The 18,381-nt window shown below is 35.0% G+C and overlaps 1 protein-coding gene across 1 annotated transcript; it reads left to right on the plus strand.

Moving 5' to 3' along the window:
• Window positions 1–1,611: 1,611 nt before the first annotated feature.
• Window positions 1,612–17,892, plus strand: LOC132642607 (protein DETOXIFICATION 29-like). Its single transcript, XM_060359705.1, has 9 exons — window positions 1,612–2,196; window positions 2,762–2,957; window positions 3,124–3,469; window positions 7,039–7,125; window positions 9,675–9,731; window positions 9,818–10,056; window positions 11,553–11,671; window positions 11,806–11,892; window positions 17,642–17,892. The coding sequence occupies exons 1-9, from the start codon at window positions 1,867–1,869 to the stop codon at window positions 17,720–17,722; spliced, it is 1,542 nt and encodes a 513-aa protein (XP_060215688.1). The 5' UTR covers window positions 1,612–1,866; the 3' UTR covers window positions 17,723–17,892.
• Window positions 17,893–18,381: the final 489 nt, after the last annotated feature.

Raw genomic sequence — 18,381 nt, forward strand, 5'->3', positions numbered from 1 at the left:
AAGATCTGAAAGTGAGTTTGGATAAACTTATTCATGTATAATATGTAAATAATTATATATAATTTATGTGTATTGGTTAAAAATATAAACACTATATTCGGTCAGCTACTTGGTAAAAATAAGAATTACAGTGAGAATAAAAATCAGCTAAATAGTATTGATGATAATTTATCAACTAGTATTTTGAATTAAAAAAAGGCAAAACGGAAAAGGCTCAAATATGCCATCCAACTATCGGAAATGGCTCATTTATGTCACTAGTCAATAGTTTGGCTCATTTATGCCATCGAACTATAGGAAATGACTCATTTATGCCATCGAACTATAAGAAATGACTCATTTATGTCACTCATCAATAGTTTGACTCATTTATGTCATCGCCAGTTACCAAAATGACTCATCCATGCCATTTCATTAACGCCAATTTTATAATACCAGATATGACACGTGGCCTCCAATTAGAGGTCTACGTCGTTTAATTAAACCAGTCCAATTTAAATACCAAATTAATAAAAAAATCTGACCCATACACCTTACTCACCCACAACCATAATCTAGTTGGAGGCTACGTGTCATATTTGGTATTATAAAACCGGCGTTAATGAAATATGGCATGAATGAGTCATTTTGGTATCGGGCGATTGCATAAATAAGTCAAACTATTGATGAGTGCATAAATGAGTCAGTTCCTATAGTTTGATGGCATAAATGAGTCATTTCCTATAGTTCGATGGCATAAATGAGCCAAACTATTGACGAGTGACATAAATGAACCATTTCCGATAGTTTGATGGCATATTTGAGCCTTTTCCGTTAAAAAAATAAGAATTTGTTCTATTTGTGAAAAACAATATTTTATATTTAAAATTAAAAAGGAATTTAATGTGCATCATGTATTTTGTTTCCTATTCTTTACAAATAAATTTCTAAGTATCTACTGTTTTTATCCTCTTTAATCAATGTATTCAAATATAGTTTCTTATACTTAAAGTTTACTTTAATGGGGTCCCTAGATCAAAAGTGTAATGTTTGCATGTGAAACTGAATGGTTTGTAGTTTGAGGAAAATGATAAATGGCAAGCATCCAATACATTTCTTTCTGTAATTATAATTATAATTATAAATATAATATCGTTTTGCATGTGTGGCACTTGTCAAATTTCCTCTCACAATGTGAACAGCATTTGAATTTTGGATACTACTTTAATACTTGGGATTAGGCCGAAGTACAGATGGAATAAAGAAGAACAGCAAAGTTTGATGAATATTCAAGTGGGTAGTCGGGTAAAAATTTTCTTCCGCATGGGTAGCTATGTAACTAAATTGCATATGGACAAATTCAAGTAAATACTTTGTCTTTTATGGATAGTTTATATGGTTTTCTCTTTCATTTAGCCATGTGCTCTATTAACCATCTATGTCTAGGCCACCTACACTTGATCACTTATAAATATTTAAAATAGTTTTATCAGTCTTTTCTAAAAATATACTCCATTTGTTTAAATTTATATGCCACAGCTTAAATTTTAAGAGTCCAACCTTTTAATTAAGATCGTGAATTCAAATATGCAATTTTAAAAGTTTAAGAAATAAATTAACTATATTGAAAACTATGGAAAATATAGTTTTAGTACAAGTCATAATAATACAATACAAAATTTATAAGACATGTGGAAAAAAAACAATAAAGAAAAAATTTGTTTGAATCTCGAATCCGAAAGGTGCGAAGAAGTATATTAAAAAAAAATAGACTATAAGATGAGGAAAAATGAACAAATCTAAGTACAATATCTCATTCTATTTAAAGTCCCGGTGCCACTTCTAACACCAAGAGTGAACACAAATAATAGCTCCTTCCTCTCATTTATGATGGCCAGTGATACTGTGGTGCCACTTCTAGCACCAAGAGTGAACAATTACGAAGATGATGATGAGTTGCATAGACCAACAAATTCTTCATTCAAAGCAGATACAGATGATATCCAACAAATCCATGGAATTAATGATTTAGTCCGACAGTTTTCAGCAGAGTCGACGAAACTATGGTACCTGGCTGCTCCAGCCATTTTCACTTCCATTTGTCAATACTCTATTGGTGCTATTACTCAAGTATTTGCTGGTCATGTTGGTACCATTCAACTAGCTGCTGTCTCCATTGAAAACTCCGTCATTGCTGGTTTTGCTTTTGGTGTCATGGTATGAATATATACATCTCTACCCTATACATGACTTTAAAATGATTCTTTAAGATTTGATAAGAATGCAAATATGCAAAGAATTTCAATCTAGCTATAAAAGTAGGTTGTATTTGATCCTTTTGTCTATCATTTTGGGAAGGATTAATAAGTATTGTTAATCAGACATAGATTTAGGACGGTTCGTGTGGGTTAATTGAATTTATTGTTTTTCGGCTGGGAAGGCAGTCGTAGTACGACGCCTATCGCCACGCCCAACCATCAAGTACCATATTGGGCCCTTCTCAAAGATTTGATGGAATGGTCCACCCCATCCAAGAGCGGTTATGACTTCATAGAGGAACTCATGGCTGGAAACAATTCTTGTGGTTTGATTTAATATCCGGTACTAGGTATAATATAAAAAAAAGTACTGGTTGATATATTGGTGAGCCTAGTAATAGAAGACTATCTAACTTGAGCTCGAATTACGTATACATATATAAATCACACTCATTCTGAACTTGATCGCTATCTGAATCTTCTGAATTCGTCTTTATTATTAACGGGGTTTATTGTGACCACAGTTGGGCATGGGAAGTGCACTGGAGACACTGTGCGGACAAGCATTTGGAGCAAAACAGCTAGAAATGTTAGGAACTTACATGCAACGATCTTGGATAATCCTCATCACTACCGCTTTAGTTCTAATGTTCCCTTACATTTTTGCTACACCACTTCTCAGACTCATCGGTCAGACGGTAGATATATCAAAATGGGCAGGTATACAAAGACGAATCTACGACGGATTCTGTCCATTCAAATTAACTCGTTGACTATCGCTCGATTTATGCATACTTATGCGGAAAAAAAATGTATAATATAATAGAACTATTCTCAATATAATATCTGAACGTATTGACTCTATATCCTGAATTCGCTTCTACAGGCACATTTGCTGTGTGGATGATTCCACAGTTGTTCGCCTATGCACTGAACTTTCCAATACAAAAATTCTTGCAAGCTCAGAGCAAGATTATAGTGATAGCTGCCATAGCGGCGGTTGGTCTTATAGGACACACTTTTTTCAGTTGGCTGTTGATGCTCAAGTTAGGGTGGGGATTGGTGGGTGCTGCAGTGGTGCTGAACGGTTCATGGTTGTTCTTAGTGGTGGCTCAGCTAGTGTATATTTTCAGTGGGACTTGTGGACAAGCTTGGTCTGGATTTTCTTTAAGGGCTTTTCAAAATCTTTGGGATTTCGTTAAACTATCTTTTGCATCTGCTGTCATGCTCTGGTAAGTTTCTTGATTGAAATTCTTTTGGGGTCCTTTCGTTTGTAAGTACAAAAATAAAAAGTCTAATTAAGTATACAGCTTTTTATTTTGCTGCGTAATTATAATTACGTATAACTATTACAAAGTCTAGTTTTAGTACTAAACTTTGCATGAGTCATGTAGAATTTAACACCAATCAAACACTATATTACTACTCTAATTCGGTATAACTTATACGTGAATATATTACTTGGGATAAAATGCATGTAGAATAAGGATACATATATTAGTATCATGTGAATAAAAGTATATGACAGTTCATATATTATTATTCATTGAATAAAAAGCTCTGTATTATTACTATTGCAATAACTCATGCGTTATTATTCACTGCTCCCCTAACTGGATCGTTGACCTAGCGATTATTTAGTAATTCTTAGTCAATGCTAATGCATTCCTGATAACTTAGAACAATATTTTACTATAATTACGTAAAGATATTGATGTCCTCATCTAATAGGAAAGACCCAAAAATGACTTACTTCCTAAAGTTGGTTAGAAGTTACTAGAAGAACAAATATATAAAAAATAAAATGAAATAACATACATGACACACGTAAGCTATATGCTTGCTTACCCAATTCTTGCAGCTTTTACTATAGCATTGCTTAAAAATCCATGACTGTCCAACCTACTCCTATTTATAGGAATTACATTTCTGTTGATGATAATTTTAAGAATACAATTATGAAACGTAAGACATGTTTATGTATTATATATGTTGTCATATTATGTTATCAACTATACATCTTTTATTTATGCTTCACTCTGTTGATGATAATTTTAAAAATATAATTATGAAACGTAAGACATGTTTATATATTATATATGTTGTCATATTATGTTATCAGCTATACATCTTTTATTTATGCTTCACTCAACTCAATCAGTAATTCTTACCCTGGTGGGACCTTCGGGGGATGAAGAAAGATGAAGATAATTTAATGACTTTAAACTATGCCCATGTTCTGTGGTAATAAACTTATAAAAATAAAAGAATAGTAGTGGGAAATATTGTAACCACGTCACAAGATCCACAATTTTAATTCGCTATTCAATGCCGAATAAATGAGGCTGCTGCAAACTGCTGATGAAAAAGAAAAATATGAATGAAAAATTGTAGCCAACTGTGACCCGCTTTATTCGATATAAGTTCTCTCTTCGGTGTCCTATTTTATTGATCAAAATTTTTAAAAAATATTCCTTTTAGACACAAATTTCTTAAAAACTAGAAAAATAGAAGGAAGGAAGACAAAGTCTGCTCCTCCCCATCCTCCAAACCTCATTGCCCACCTCTCTACCCCACCCCCACACCTCTACCCCACCCCATTCTGATAGCACTTTCCTAGATAATGTACAAATATTTTCTGCTTGCTTACCAAATATCAGAAATTAAACAAAAAAATCACTTATTTTTGGTGGAAAATATTTTCTTCCATACCAGAAGCACCCTTCATCTACAACAAAATGAATTAAAAAGAAAAAGCTTCTCGACTCACGGCGCCATTTGAGCTGAGTGTTGTGCATCTCAAAACCTATTTAAGGTTTCTGAATTCTTGTGCCCAAGAAAGAATAGATAATCATGTGATTCAAATTTTATTTTGTCGATGAAGATCTTCTTAGTTAACTTGGGCCTCATTTGATTGCACTTAATGAAGGTCTGAATCTAAATGGTTCAGATCTTAGGTCATTAAGTGTATTTGTTTACATTAAGATCTAATCACTTATTTGGTCTGAATAGATATTAATCATTAAGATCTGAAACAAAATCTTAATATCATTAAGAGGTATTTTGTATTAATAATTTTACCACCGGCTCCACCCTACCCACCCCAAACCTCCACTACCCACCCCAACCCCTCTCCCTCCCCCCCCCCCCAATACTAGCACCAACCTCACCCCAACCCCACCTACCCAACACTACCCGCCACCACCCACCCCAATCTTCCACTACGCACCCCCACTCACCACCACCATCAACTCCGCCCCAATCCCCCACCTAACACTACCCACGTCACCCCACCCCAACCCTCTACTACCCCACCCCCACTCACCACCACCACCACCACCAACTCTACCCCAACCCCCCCCCCCCCACCTACCTACCCCAGACACACTGCACCACCACCACTACAAACACTCCATCATTACTAGCAAACATAAATGTTTCATTTTTTTATCAAATAATATTTTTTAATTTATTAAATTTGTATTTATTTCTAATATTTAGTTACATTTTTATTTGAATTGTATATTTATTATGTTTAAATAAATATATTATGCACATTCAGATGTGGAAAGACAAACAGTCTTAATCATTCAATGTTCGAATCTAAAAACAACGTCTTAATCATTCAGATGTGCATTCAGATTCAGACGACTTAATCTTAATGAAAACAAATGACACCTAGGTCTTTGGAATATATGATCATACGATGCTTCTGCATTGTGGTTTATTAAAGATTATTTCTATGTCAGAAGTGAGCATAAATTATGGCTCAACTCATCCAAATCCACGTTCAAGAGCCAAATAAAGAAAATAAGATAACTTACTTTCAATACTATGATGACAAATTCAAGATTAAAGTTATCCCTTTCTCCTATATTTCAGGATCCTTAATACAATTTTAAGGATAGTTTGGTTGAGGAACAAGTTATTCTAAGAAATCATAATGATGAGATCACTTTGTAGATGTTTGGTTCGAGTTAACAAGGGAATAAACGAGGATAAAACTATCCCACAATTTATCCAAAGATTATAATCCCTCGTTCCACCAACCAAATGACCCTGAGTGTTTAATTTGTTACACTGAAAGGAAAAAATAAAGTTGGTGTACTCTAACCTATTGTTGTAGATAACTTGTCTTATATTTCAGGACTAATCACATTTTTAATGAATGGTTAGGTGTAGTCATAATTTATGTTAACTAATAGTGTAAAACTTCTACTGCTATTATACTATAAATTGGAGATACCATTGTTTCTGGTACAGAAGTTCCTATAAAAATGGGAAATGCCCTACCTTTGAGTGCGGTTTGAACTATTGATTTACGTAATTGGAAATAACCAATTAGATTTACGACGAAACCTAGAAATCGAAATACCTAACTAACCTAAATAATAAGAACTTCCCCTTGATAGTGGTATATGTTGTATATGAAAATCCTAGATGTGAAAATACATGAAATTCCTCCACTATTCTATAAATAGATTTTCAATTTTACTTGTCCACTTTCGCATATCAAGAGAAAATAATTTATTTTTTCTGTTTTGCCCTTAACATTAATTACTTATTCCAAATTATTTTTCAAATCCAATGCAATTATACATCAATTAATATGAATATCAAGGTAAAATATGCACTTCATTTCTTATATCTTAAGAAGTGTGTAAAGTCTATAGTGGACAAGTAGAAGTGAATGGATGGAGTAGAAGTTAAACTATAATTTTCGTTTTTGTTTAGACTTAATTCCAAGTCAACCGGCTAAAAATATGGAATCTAATTTGTTTATCTCAAGATCTATTTGCAGCTTAGAGATGTGGTACTTCATGGCATTAATTCTCGTTGCTGGATACCTCAAGAATGCTGAAGTGGCAGTGGATGCAATTTCAATTTGGTGAGTTCATAATCTTTTACTCCTACGTGATATTGACCGGGTTTTATTTAATTTGGCACGAATCCTTAACTCCCTAGAACTATGGACCGAAAGATGATAAAATCTGTTTTCTATTCAATTAATTATACCATAGCCATTAATTAGTAAGACCCGTTGAATGAAAGCAATTTTCTAAGTGTAAACTTGGGTTTTATAGTCTCGATCGAATAGTTCTCAGGGAAGTGCAACTTATTAATTTTTCAGAATCATTTTTAATTGCTACATGCAAAGTTGAAACCATTACCTAGCTAGGCTTTTGTCGTATTTTCATAATGTTATATTACTGCTCTCTCCAGTCCATTTTACATGCCATGCTTTACTTTTACATGTTCTTTAAAGTTGTATCTATAAGGATCAGAGGCGGATTCAGGAATTTGAGATTCCGGGTGCCACACTATTTTGGGCTTCGATTTGGTCCATTTTGGGCTTCGATTCTGGTTATTCAGCCTTTCAGTTTATATAGACCGACCGATTATCACACTATTTTGGCTTTTGAATTGATTTATTTTGAGCTTCGGTTCGAGTTATTCATCTTAGCTTCAAGTATTTCTATTGTTACAAGTTTTAACTCGTGGAAAGGCAGAAGCGTCAGCTTTCTCAACGCGTTCCATAGCCCAGTTCCGCAAACAAGGGAATGATCCAATGCATCAGTTGACTTAAACGAGTTGGGGAACGAAGCATCTTCCGTCCGTTTATATAGACAAACCGATTGTCACACTATTTTGGATTTCAACTTGATTTATTTTTTCTACTGCCGCAATTCGGGTTATTCATCTTTTCGATTTATATAGACATCGATTAAACGAAATAATTTAATAATTATGATAATTTTAAACAGAGCATAAAAATTCAATAGTATTACTAATATCAACAAAAATATATTATTCATTTATAATTGAGAGTTATTTTTTGAAGCTATCAGTTAACTCAAGACTAATCAACTATAACTAGAACTCAACTTAGATGCACATTTAGGTATCAAAATAAAAAATGATAAACACTATGAACTATAAAGAGAAGCAAGGATTTATAAAATTTTAAAAAGTCAATGTGACTCATTAGGGAACAAAAAAAAAACCATCAGCAAGTAAATAAAAAGAAAAGAAGAAACAAGGAAAATAAAGTAAAGAAGAAGCAAAATAGAAAAAGAAAATAAGAAAGAAAAGAAGAAACAAGGAAAATAAAGTAAAGAAGAAGCAAAATAGAAAAAGAAAATAAGAAAGAAAAGAAGAAACAAGGAAAATAAAGTAAAGAAGAAGCAAAATAGAAAAAGAAAATAAGAAAAAAGGAGAACGAATCTTCTGTAAGCTTCTTAGCAAAGAGAAGTCTTTAAAAGAATTGGTGCAAGTTGGACTTGATCCCAAGTGCTGTGGGCACACCTTTCAGCCCTTCACCAGTGGCACCAAACAACTATTTGTTAGTCATGGTGCCATTTTACATACTATTTCCCATATATACTCACATATATATACAAGGTTTTGCTCGAGGTGTGCGGGTGGCGTGGCATCCCCACCCGCCTTACTAGATCCGCCCCTGATAAGGATAATATAGAATAATTAGATTACTCCTATTTATTCTTTGATTTGAATTTAGTTAGTCTTCCTTTTACAATATTAATAATCTCTCTCTACATTTGTTAAAGTAAGGGTAAACGCGAAAAAAACTAATTAAATATATCTTGATTTTCTAAAAATATTTTGAACAAATTATTTTTATTAATCATGACAAGTAAAATGGAGCAAAGGAATTAGCGCATATATATGTGTCATGTGTGTGTCTCTGCACGCGCTCTCATATACATTTGTAAGGACGAACTTCTACCAGAGGCCTAAGATTTAAACTCTTATTTGGGAACTTTTACAAATGTGACAGACAAAATTACATATATAAACTTACTGTATAATGTACTAAAATAAAATGTACAAGCACGTTTTCCATATTCGAATCTCAAATTATAATTCTCTGTTTAAGAGTTGTGATCTACTCATGATAGTTAAGGAGTACGCTGAAAATGTAAATAACTTAGATTAAACTTATATACATGACACTGTGAATTTTTTAATTAAGTAACTAATTTTCCTTGATTAATTACCTGCATTTATCTTAGCTAACGGCAGAGATTGTAGCTAACACTGTCTCTTCTCCTTCCTTACCCCATTTAATGCTTTTCCATCTACTGAAGCGGGAAGAGAAGGAGTACGAGAAGAGGTTAGCTTGGACTATGTTACATATGAATGACCTTTTATATTTCATAGGGGAAAAGTAGCTCTTTAGGTTGCATATATAAAAATAGAAATTGAATCCACAGTTATTGATATTGAATCCGAAGTTCTCAAACCCGGCCCCCCTTCTTCTCATCATATTAAAGAAGCGCGGCTCTGTATGAGGCTTGTACTGCAGAGCAAGCGGAAGAAAACATAAGATTGTGCGTTAGCAGTCCTGCAAGAAAGGGGTGATAATTTAACAATGAAAAATTCGTTTATTTTCACGATGGTGTTATTTGATTGCAGCATGAATATCCAAGGCTGGACATTCATGGTGGCAATTGGATTCAACGCTGCAATAAGGTAATACTATCAATTATCCCAGTTAGCTAATCTTAATGTTGTTATTATAGCTAGCCAAGCAACAACCTTAATTGAAATGTTTACAGCGTGAGGGTGTCAAATGAACTAGGAGCAGGACATCCAAGAACTGCAAAATTCTCAGTAATGGTTGCGTCCATCACTTCTCTTTTAGCCGGCATTTTCCTCTCAGTGGTTCTGCTTATTTGTCGGAGTTGGTATCTTCCATTGTTTTCAAACAATGAACAAGTACAGCAGATTGTATATGACCTCACTCCATTGTTAGCAGCCACCATTGTTGTTGGCTGTCTGCAACCTACTCTTTCTGGTACTTAATTCTTACCAGCTGCTCTTTAAATCTTCAATTTAATCTTTTTCGTACATTTGTTCTATTGACAGATCGAGTGGAAAGAATATAGAAGATTTGGGTTTGTCATTTACTTTCAGTTTAATGTAGGGCTGGGCATAAATACCGAAAATCGAAAAACCTAACCGAACTAGTTTGGTTCGATGTTTGGTGTCCACCGTCAAAAAACTAAAACCGAAATAGCCGAACCGAAGTTTGATAAAACCGAACCGAAAAACCGAATGCGCACCGAAATTTAATACATTAGCCAAAAAAATTAAAATAGTCCAGACCCATTAAGTTTAAAGCCAGAAAAAACCCAATTGTAACAAGTCCTCTTTTGCATTTGTATCCCTAATTTTCCACTTCAGTTAAGAAAATCAAATATCCTTACCAAAGCAAGATAACTAGGATATGTCTTTAGGATTAATGTATGTCATTTATGTGTTTTCTTAATTATTCTTACGGTATGTATATAACACCTAGTAATCTTATATCATGATTATAGTTTTCTGTTCTTCTGTATCCTGTTTGTTTGATTTTGATTTCAATTTATCAGTTTTATGTTTTATTGCTTTTAAGAATACGAATTAGTGTCAATGGAATCGCTTCTAATATCATATCAAAAAAACCGAATTGAAAAAATCAAAACCGAACCGAATTTTAAAAAACCGAAACCGAAAGAACCGAACCGAACTAGTTTGGTTCGGTATTCGGTGTCCACCTTCAAAAAACCGAACCCGAAATAGCCAAACCGAAGTTTGATAAAACCGAACCGAAAAACCGAACGCCCACCCTTATTTTATAGCACTAAAGTCATTCTCGAAAAAACACAAGTAAGTTGTCACATGTGTAAAACTAACATTCAAGTATAGTCACGTCAACAACTCAACTTACATAGTATCCAACTGGTGCCATTTAACAAAAATACTACTCCCTCCATTTTAATTTATGTGAACTCATGTGACTAGACACGACATTTAAGAAAGAGTGAAGACTTTCGAAACTTGTAGTTCAAAATAAATCTTGAATATTTGTGTGACTGTAAATCATTTTATAAAGTGAATTTGTTTTCAAATTAGGAAAGAAGTCATTTATTTTGACACGAATTAAAAAAAAATAGGTTTACATAAATAGAAATAGAGGGAGTACTAATTTTCAATCCACTCTAATATCCCGTACGGTCTCTCACGTACGTGTGGCTCATCGTTGACCTTTGCTTTTCATGTGGTTTAGAAAATGAGTTATCTTAAGTAATGTCATACTGATATTACGTAAGGAGAGTTGTTGATGAGGCACTTTAATGTAATAAATCAAAAATTAGATGTCCATTCGCAAAAATTAACCTTAAAGGATTCATACATTAATCGAATCCAACTAGTTTAGAATTAAGACGTTGCTGCTTGATTTGATTGATATCTATATGCTGGATGGCCTAAACTGAAGTTTGATCACTGGTAGATTTGTTGCAATTGCAGGGGTGGCCATTGGAGCAGGGTGGCAAGCTTATGTTGCATATGTGAACATAACTTGTTACTATTTGTTTGGTATTCCTGTTGGTCTCATACTTGGCTTCCTCCTTGACATTGGCGTTAAGGTATGCTTTTCTTTGTCTTCACTTAATTAAAAATAAAATAGTTTTCTTTTGTTTTCATACGAAGATCAACTCCAAGCATCTTATTTAAGACATTATTATTTACTGCTCGTACATGTTTTTTCATGATTTTTCAGGGAATTTGGTATGGGATGCTGGCAGGTACGACTGTTCAAACTGGTGTCTTAATCATGGTGGTCTTTCGAACTAATTGGAACAAAGAGGTAAGACACACATCAAGAATCAAACTGTTGTAGTTATATACACTGGTGAAAGTTTTCAGAGAATGCAAAGCTTACTTTATTCACGGAACTGTACAATATTTATACTAGAACAAAAAGATCAGAAAAAACTAATCAATCCCTAATTCATAGGAGCCTTAAATCAAGGGATTTCCTCTTAACTATTTTCCTAAAATAACTCCTAATATCTTTTCCTAAAATACATCATATCACATATTTATAGGAGCAGATTATAATCAAATCTGCCAGCTCATTCACAGAGCAGATTGTGATTAGATCTGTCAGCTCATTCGACACTCCCCCTCAAGTTGGCATGTACATGTCGAACATGCCTAACTTGCTGACAAAGGTCTCAAAGGTAGTTCTGAAAAGACCTTTTGTGAAAATATCTGCAACTTGTTCTTTTGTTGGTACAAAAGGGATACACACGCTTCCATCTTCAATCTTCTCTTTAATGAATTGTCTGTCCACTTCAACATGCTTTGTTCTGTCATGTTGAACTGGATTATGAGCAATGCTTATGGCAGCCTTATTGTCGCAATATAACTTCATTGGCAGACTCATAGGTCTTCTTAGTTCTTGCAATAATCTGTTGAGCCATAACATTTCACAAATTCCATGTGCCATGGATCGATACTCAGCCTCAGCGCTACTTCGAGCCACCACGTTTTGCTTCTTACTTCTCCATGTCACTAAATTTCCCCATACAAATGTGCAATATCCAGATGTAGACCTTCTATCTGTAGATGAACCAGCCCAGTCCGCATCCGTATAAGCCTCAACACTTCTTTGCTCATTCTTTCTGAAGAACAACCCTTTCCCAAGGGAACTCTTTAGATACCTTAGGATTCGATAAACAGCTTCTCGGTGTTCTTCTCGTGGAGAATGCATGAATTGACTGACTAGACTCACAGCAAAGGCGATATCAGGTCTAGTATGAGACAAGTAAATCAACTTGCCTACCAATCTCTGATATTGGCCCTTATCAATCAATTTTCCTTCCTTTGCAAACTTTACATTTGGGTCAATTGGAGTTTCAGCTGGTCTACAATCACTTATTCCTGTTTCTTTTAACAGATCAAGAACATACTTCCTTTGTGAGACTATAATCCCTTTCTTTGATTGTGCAACCTCCATGCCAAGAAAATACTTCAGTGGGCCTAAGTCCTTTATCTCAAATTCTGAGGCAAGACGTTCCTTTAAATTTTTTATTTCAACCACATCATCTCCTGTGAGGATGATATCATCGACGTACACTATAAGAACTGTTGTTTTTCCTTCTAGTGAATGTCGAGTAAACAATGTGTGATCTGCTTGTCCTTGCACATACCCTTGCTTCTTCACGAATTGAGTAAATCTTTCGAACCAAGCCCATGGAGACTGTTTGAGGCCATAAAGAGATTTTCTAAGTCTACATATCTTTAACTTGTACTTCTCTTCAAAACCTGGCGGGGTGTCCATATAGACTTCTTCCTCTAATTGCCCATTCAAGAAAGCATTCTTCACATCTAACTGTTGAAGAGACCAATCAAGATTTACCGCGATTGTCAAGAGAACTCTAATTGAGTTTAGCTTAGCTACTGGAGCAAACGTCTCGACATAGTCAATGCCATATGTTTGCATAAATCCCTTTGCTACTAGGCGGGCCTTATACCTCTCCAAGGACCCGTCTGATTTGAATTTGGTGGTGAACACCCATTTTCACCCCACTGGTTTTTTTCCTTTTGGTAGATCCACCAACTCCCATGTCTCATTTTTTTCAAGAGCTCGCATTTCCTCCAAAATAGCCTCCTTCCACTCGGGAACTCGTAGAGCATCCTGCACATTTTTTGGAATCTCCACACTAGAAAGTTGTGAAGTAAAGGCTGAATAACTATGAGACAACTTTTTATAGGACACAAACATAGAAATAGGATATTTAGAGGGATTTCTAACACCTTTGCGTTTTGCAATAGGAAGATCCAGATCTGAGAAGGAATTAGAATTAGAATCAGCTGGAAGATTACCTTGGATTCCAGTAAGGTCCCGCGGAACTGACTGTTGATAGTGTTGAGAATTTTCGGTCTTTTTTCCTTGAGTTCGGTTCCTTCTCGAATACACCTGTATTTCTTTTGTTTGTTCTCTGTTTCCATTTTTAATTTTGTCATCTGAAGGCTCTACAGGTTCATTATCAGAGTTCTTATCATTTAAGTCACTTGGGTCCCTATTATCTCTTGGATCACACTTATTCATATCTTCTCCTATATCCCTCACATTAGCATTTATTGTAAAGTCTAGCTCCGTATTTGTCTGATGTCTAGTTTCCTCAATATCCCAAAAAGACGAATCTTCACCTACATGATACTCCCCCTGAAGATGAGTAGTAAAATGGAGTAGGGACTCAAAAAAAGTTAGATCCATTGTGACAATTATCCTTCTAGCATGTGGATCATAACACTTATATCCCTTTTGACTTGGAGCATATCCTACAAAAACACACTTCTTAGCTCGCGGTTCAAGTTTACTACGATTATGAGGATGAATATGAACAAACGCTGTACACCCAAAAACCTTCAGTGGCAGATCTGCAGTTAGTCTAGAACTAGGAAAACTCTCTCTGAATACATTAAAAGGTGTTCTAAATTTGAGAGGTCGGGATGGCATCCTATTAATAAGGTAAGTAGCAGTCAAGAGAGCCTCTCCCCAAAGGTACTGTGGAGCTTTACTAGTAAACATTAAAGCCCTCGTTACCTCTAAAAGGTGCCTATTCTTCCTTTCTGCGATGCCATTTTGTTGAGGTGTATCTGGACAAGAGCTTTGGTGTACTACCCCATTTTTTCTGAAAAAACTTCCTAATTGTTCATTAAAAAATTCACGACCATTATCACTTCGAAAAATCTTGATTTTTTCATTAAATTGTGTTTCTACCATGACATAGAAAGTTTCAAACACATTTTTTACCTCTGTTTTGTCCTTCAATAAATAAACCAACTCAGTCTAGTATGATCGTCAATAAAAGTTACAAACCATCGCTTTCCAGACATTGTTGAAATCCTAGATGGTCCCCAAACATCACTATGAATCATCGTAAAAGGCTTTGAAGCCTGATACTTTTGAGAGGGAAAAAAAGATTGGTGATGCTTAGCCATTTCACAGAATTCACATTGGAACAAAGACGGATTTTTATTTCTAAATAGTTGAGGTAACAAATGTCTTAAATAATAAAAACTAGGATGTCCAAGCCTATAGTGCCAAAGCATGACTTCATTCAAAACAGAAGTAGAGTTCAAACAAATTGGATTTAGTTGTAGTGAGTTGTTCCCATTCTCAAGAAAATAAAGACCTCCAGATTCTCTAGCACTGCCAATCGTCTTCCCCGAGACCTTGTCCTGAAATTCACACAAATCAGAGTAAAAAATAGCACGACAATTAAGAGAACGGGTTAATTTACTAACAGAACCCAGGTTGCAAGAAAGTTTTGGAACATGAAGGATATCATGAAGTGCAAGAGATGGTGATAGTTTAACAGTTCCTTTTCCAGCAATTGCAGAGAAGGAACCATCAGCTATCTTGACTTTATTATTCCCTGCACAAGGAGTGTAAGTAGAGAAAAAATGGGAACTTCCTGTCATGTGATCACTAGCTCCTGAATCTATGATCCAAAGATTTATTTGGTTAGATTTGGCACTAAGAAAAGCGTACGGTACAGTACCTGTTTCAGCAAAAGAACAAGAAGGATTAGAAGGATTTGGTGCACTAGGACGAAATTGTGGAGATTGAAGGAGTTTGTGTAGAATTTCCAGTTGTTCCTTTGTGAATGGAGATGTTTCTAGAGAAGATTGTTGTCCCTGATCAAAACAAGTTTAGAAAGCCTGACCATGTTGATATTGAGAGCCACGATTATCAACTCCTTTCTTCTTCCAGTTTGGTGGTTTCCCATGAATCTTCCAACATGTTTCACGGGTGTGCCAGTGTTTTTTACAATGATCGAACCATGGCTTTTTCTTTTTGTTGTCTTCATTTTTCACTGTTACAAGAGCTGAAGAGTCTATGGCAGGTTTTAGTTCATGGTTAAAATCAGATTTTAGCATAACTTTCCTCCTAGTTTCCTCTCTCCTAACTTCAGAAAAGGTTTCACGAAGTGAGGGCAAAGGATTATTTCCTAGGATTCGTGACCTAACCTCGTCAAACTCCCGGTTTAGTCCTGCTAAAAAAAGGTAAACTCTCTCATTTTCTTCCCTTCTTTTTGCTTTCACACTATCCACCGGACACTCCCATTCATCAGTGTAACACTGGTCTAATTCCTGCCACAGAGACACCATTTCATTATAATAAGCAGTGACTTCCCTCTCACCCTGCTTAGCTTGCCATAGTTTAATTTTTAACTCAAAAATTTGAGAGGCATTTTCTACATCAGAATATGTCTCCCTAACAGCTTCCCACACATCTTTAGCAGTGGGTAGAAAAAGATAAGGTTTACCTATGACTGGTTCCATGGAATTTATTAGCCAGGCAATCACGAGTGAGTTCTCTGATCTCCAAGTTTTCAACTTTGGGTCTCCGACTTCTGGCTTTTTCGTCTCTCCGGTCAGATGTCCCAACTTTCCACGGCCATCGATTGCAAGCTTTACGGACTGTGCCCATTCCAGATAGTTCTTCCCATTTAATCTATGAGAAGTTAACTGGAAGGGCATGTGAGAAGCATTGCCTCCTTGTGCCATCAGATTTTCTGTCGAAGAAGAACTTTTGTCTTCTGTTTCAGAAGAATCTGTTTTGCCCATATGATATTAGGGATAAAACTCACGCTCTGATACCATGAAAGTTTTCAGAGAATGCAAAGCTTACTTTATTCACAAAAATGTACAGTATTTATACTAGAACAAAAAGATCAGAAAAAACTAATCAATCCTTAATTCATAGGAGCCTTAAATCAAGGGATTTCCTCTTAACTATTTTCCTAGAATAACTCCTAATATCTTTTCCTAAAATACATCATATCACATATTTATAGTAGCAGATTATAATCAAATCTGCCAGCTCATTCACAGAGCAGATTGTGATTAGATCTGCCAGCTCATTCGATAACTGGCAATTGTAATGATTCTTTACACCATTGGCCTAGTTTAATATATGATCATAACTTAGTTGTCCTTTCTTACTAGGAGTAAATTAATTACTTGTTACACCTTATAAGAGAACTAACTGTATAAATATTTGGAAAAAAAAGTCCCTTACATTTGGGGATATCGGTTCAAATTGGTTTCTTAAATATACTCCTAAACAGTTTTGGCCATTTAAATTTGCCAAAACTGATTATTTTCTGTCTCCTGTCAAATCTTTAATAAACTCCGATTGATACATCTAATAGAAACTGTGGAAAATAAAAAGGATATAACATAAGCTCACATTTGAAGGTGCATGTTTGTAGTTTCTGTTATATTTGGTCTAGTCTTGGAGTCTGATTCAGCTTTTTGAGTTATAGTTTTTACTGCTTTTTATCTATTTTTAATGTCTAGTTCAACTTTTGATGTTGCGGTTTTTGAGATGTGGCGCCGGTCTTTCTTATATCTTTTCTTTTCACAGTTCTCATAAAATCTAACACCCGGAGTTAGTTAACTACTTCAAGTAAACCAAAAGTGACTTCTAACAAATTTAGAATACCATGACCATTTTTGTTATTTTCTTAATATTTGTTACCCCATGAGTGCATAATACAAATCTCACAGTTTTTCGCTTTGGTCTTCTGATACAGGCTTCCCTAGCCGGAGACAGGATAAAACAATGGGGAGGAGACGCAAAGGCCAAAGAAAATGGTGAAAACCTTGTTAGCTGAGTGCCAGCCAAATTGAAATTATACTGCCTGTTTAGTCTGGATGCCACAAAAGATTATACAAAGTATAATAGCTTGCATGTAATGTATGTCAATTCTTTCAATGAGAAAATTATCCAGGGCATGTGTTGGTTGAGGCATGAATAAGATGAGTAAATTCTTCTTTTCTTTTGCATTGCCAGAATGACACGCACAAATCGAGAATGCTCCTTTGCTTTGCATTAGTCTTTTAAGTTCTCAACATCTTTGTATTTACCAGTAACTACGTTCATTGTGCAGTGTCTGCCAAAAGGAATCAACTAATTTCTTGCTTTAACTGACACAATGGATACTTACTCATTTTACTCTTAGAAATGTCCAATAATTGACGGTAAAACATTTCAGACCTCTATAATCAGTATATCGACATTAGCAACGTAAATCCAAAATACAAATCAATAGTATTTCATTTGAAAGGTCCAACATACTGATCAATCTGACTGCTCCTTCACTTTTGAGACCTCACATTGGCATACAAATACTTGTCTACTAGATCAGAGGATCAGAAAAGAAATTTTCAGGCGGTTCATTTGTATGCCTCATTTTCTGGAAATAGGTAAACATCAAAGCATATTGAAAGAAAGAAAATCTCTTTTATAATGTGTGCGTTTAATTATCTCATT

This window comes from Lycium barbarum, chromosome 5, assembly GCF_019175385.1.
Source record: "Lycium barbarum isolate Lr01 chromosome 5, ASM1917538v2, whole genome shotgun sequence".
NCBI lineage: Eukaryota > Viridiplantae > Streptophyta > Magnoliopsida > Solanales > Solanaceae > Lycium > Lycium barbarum.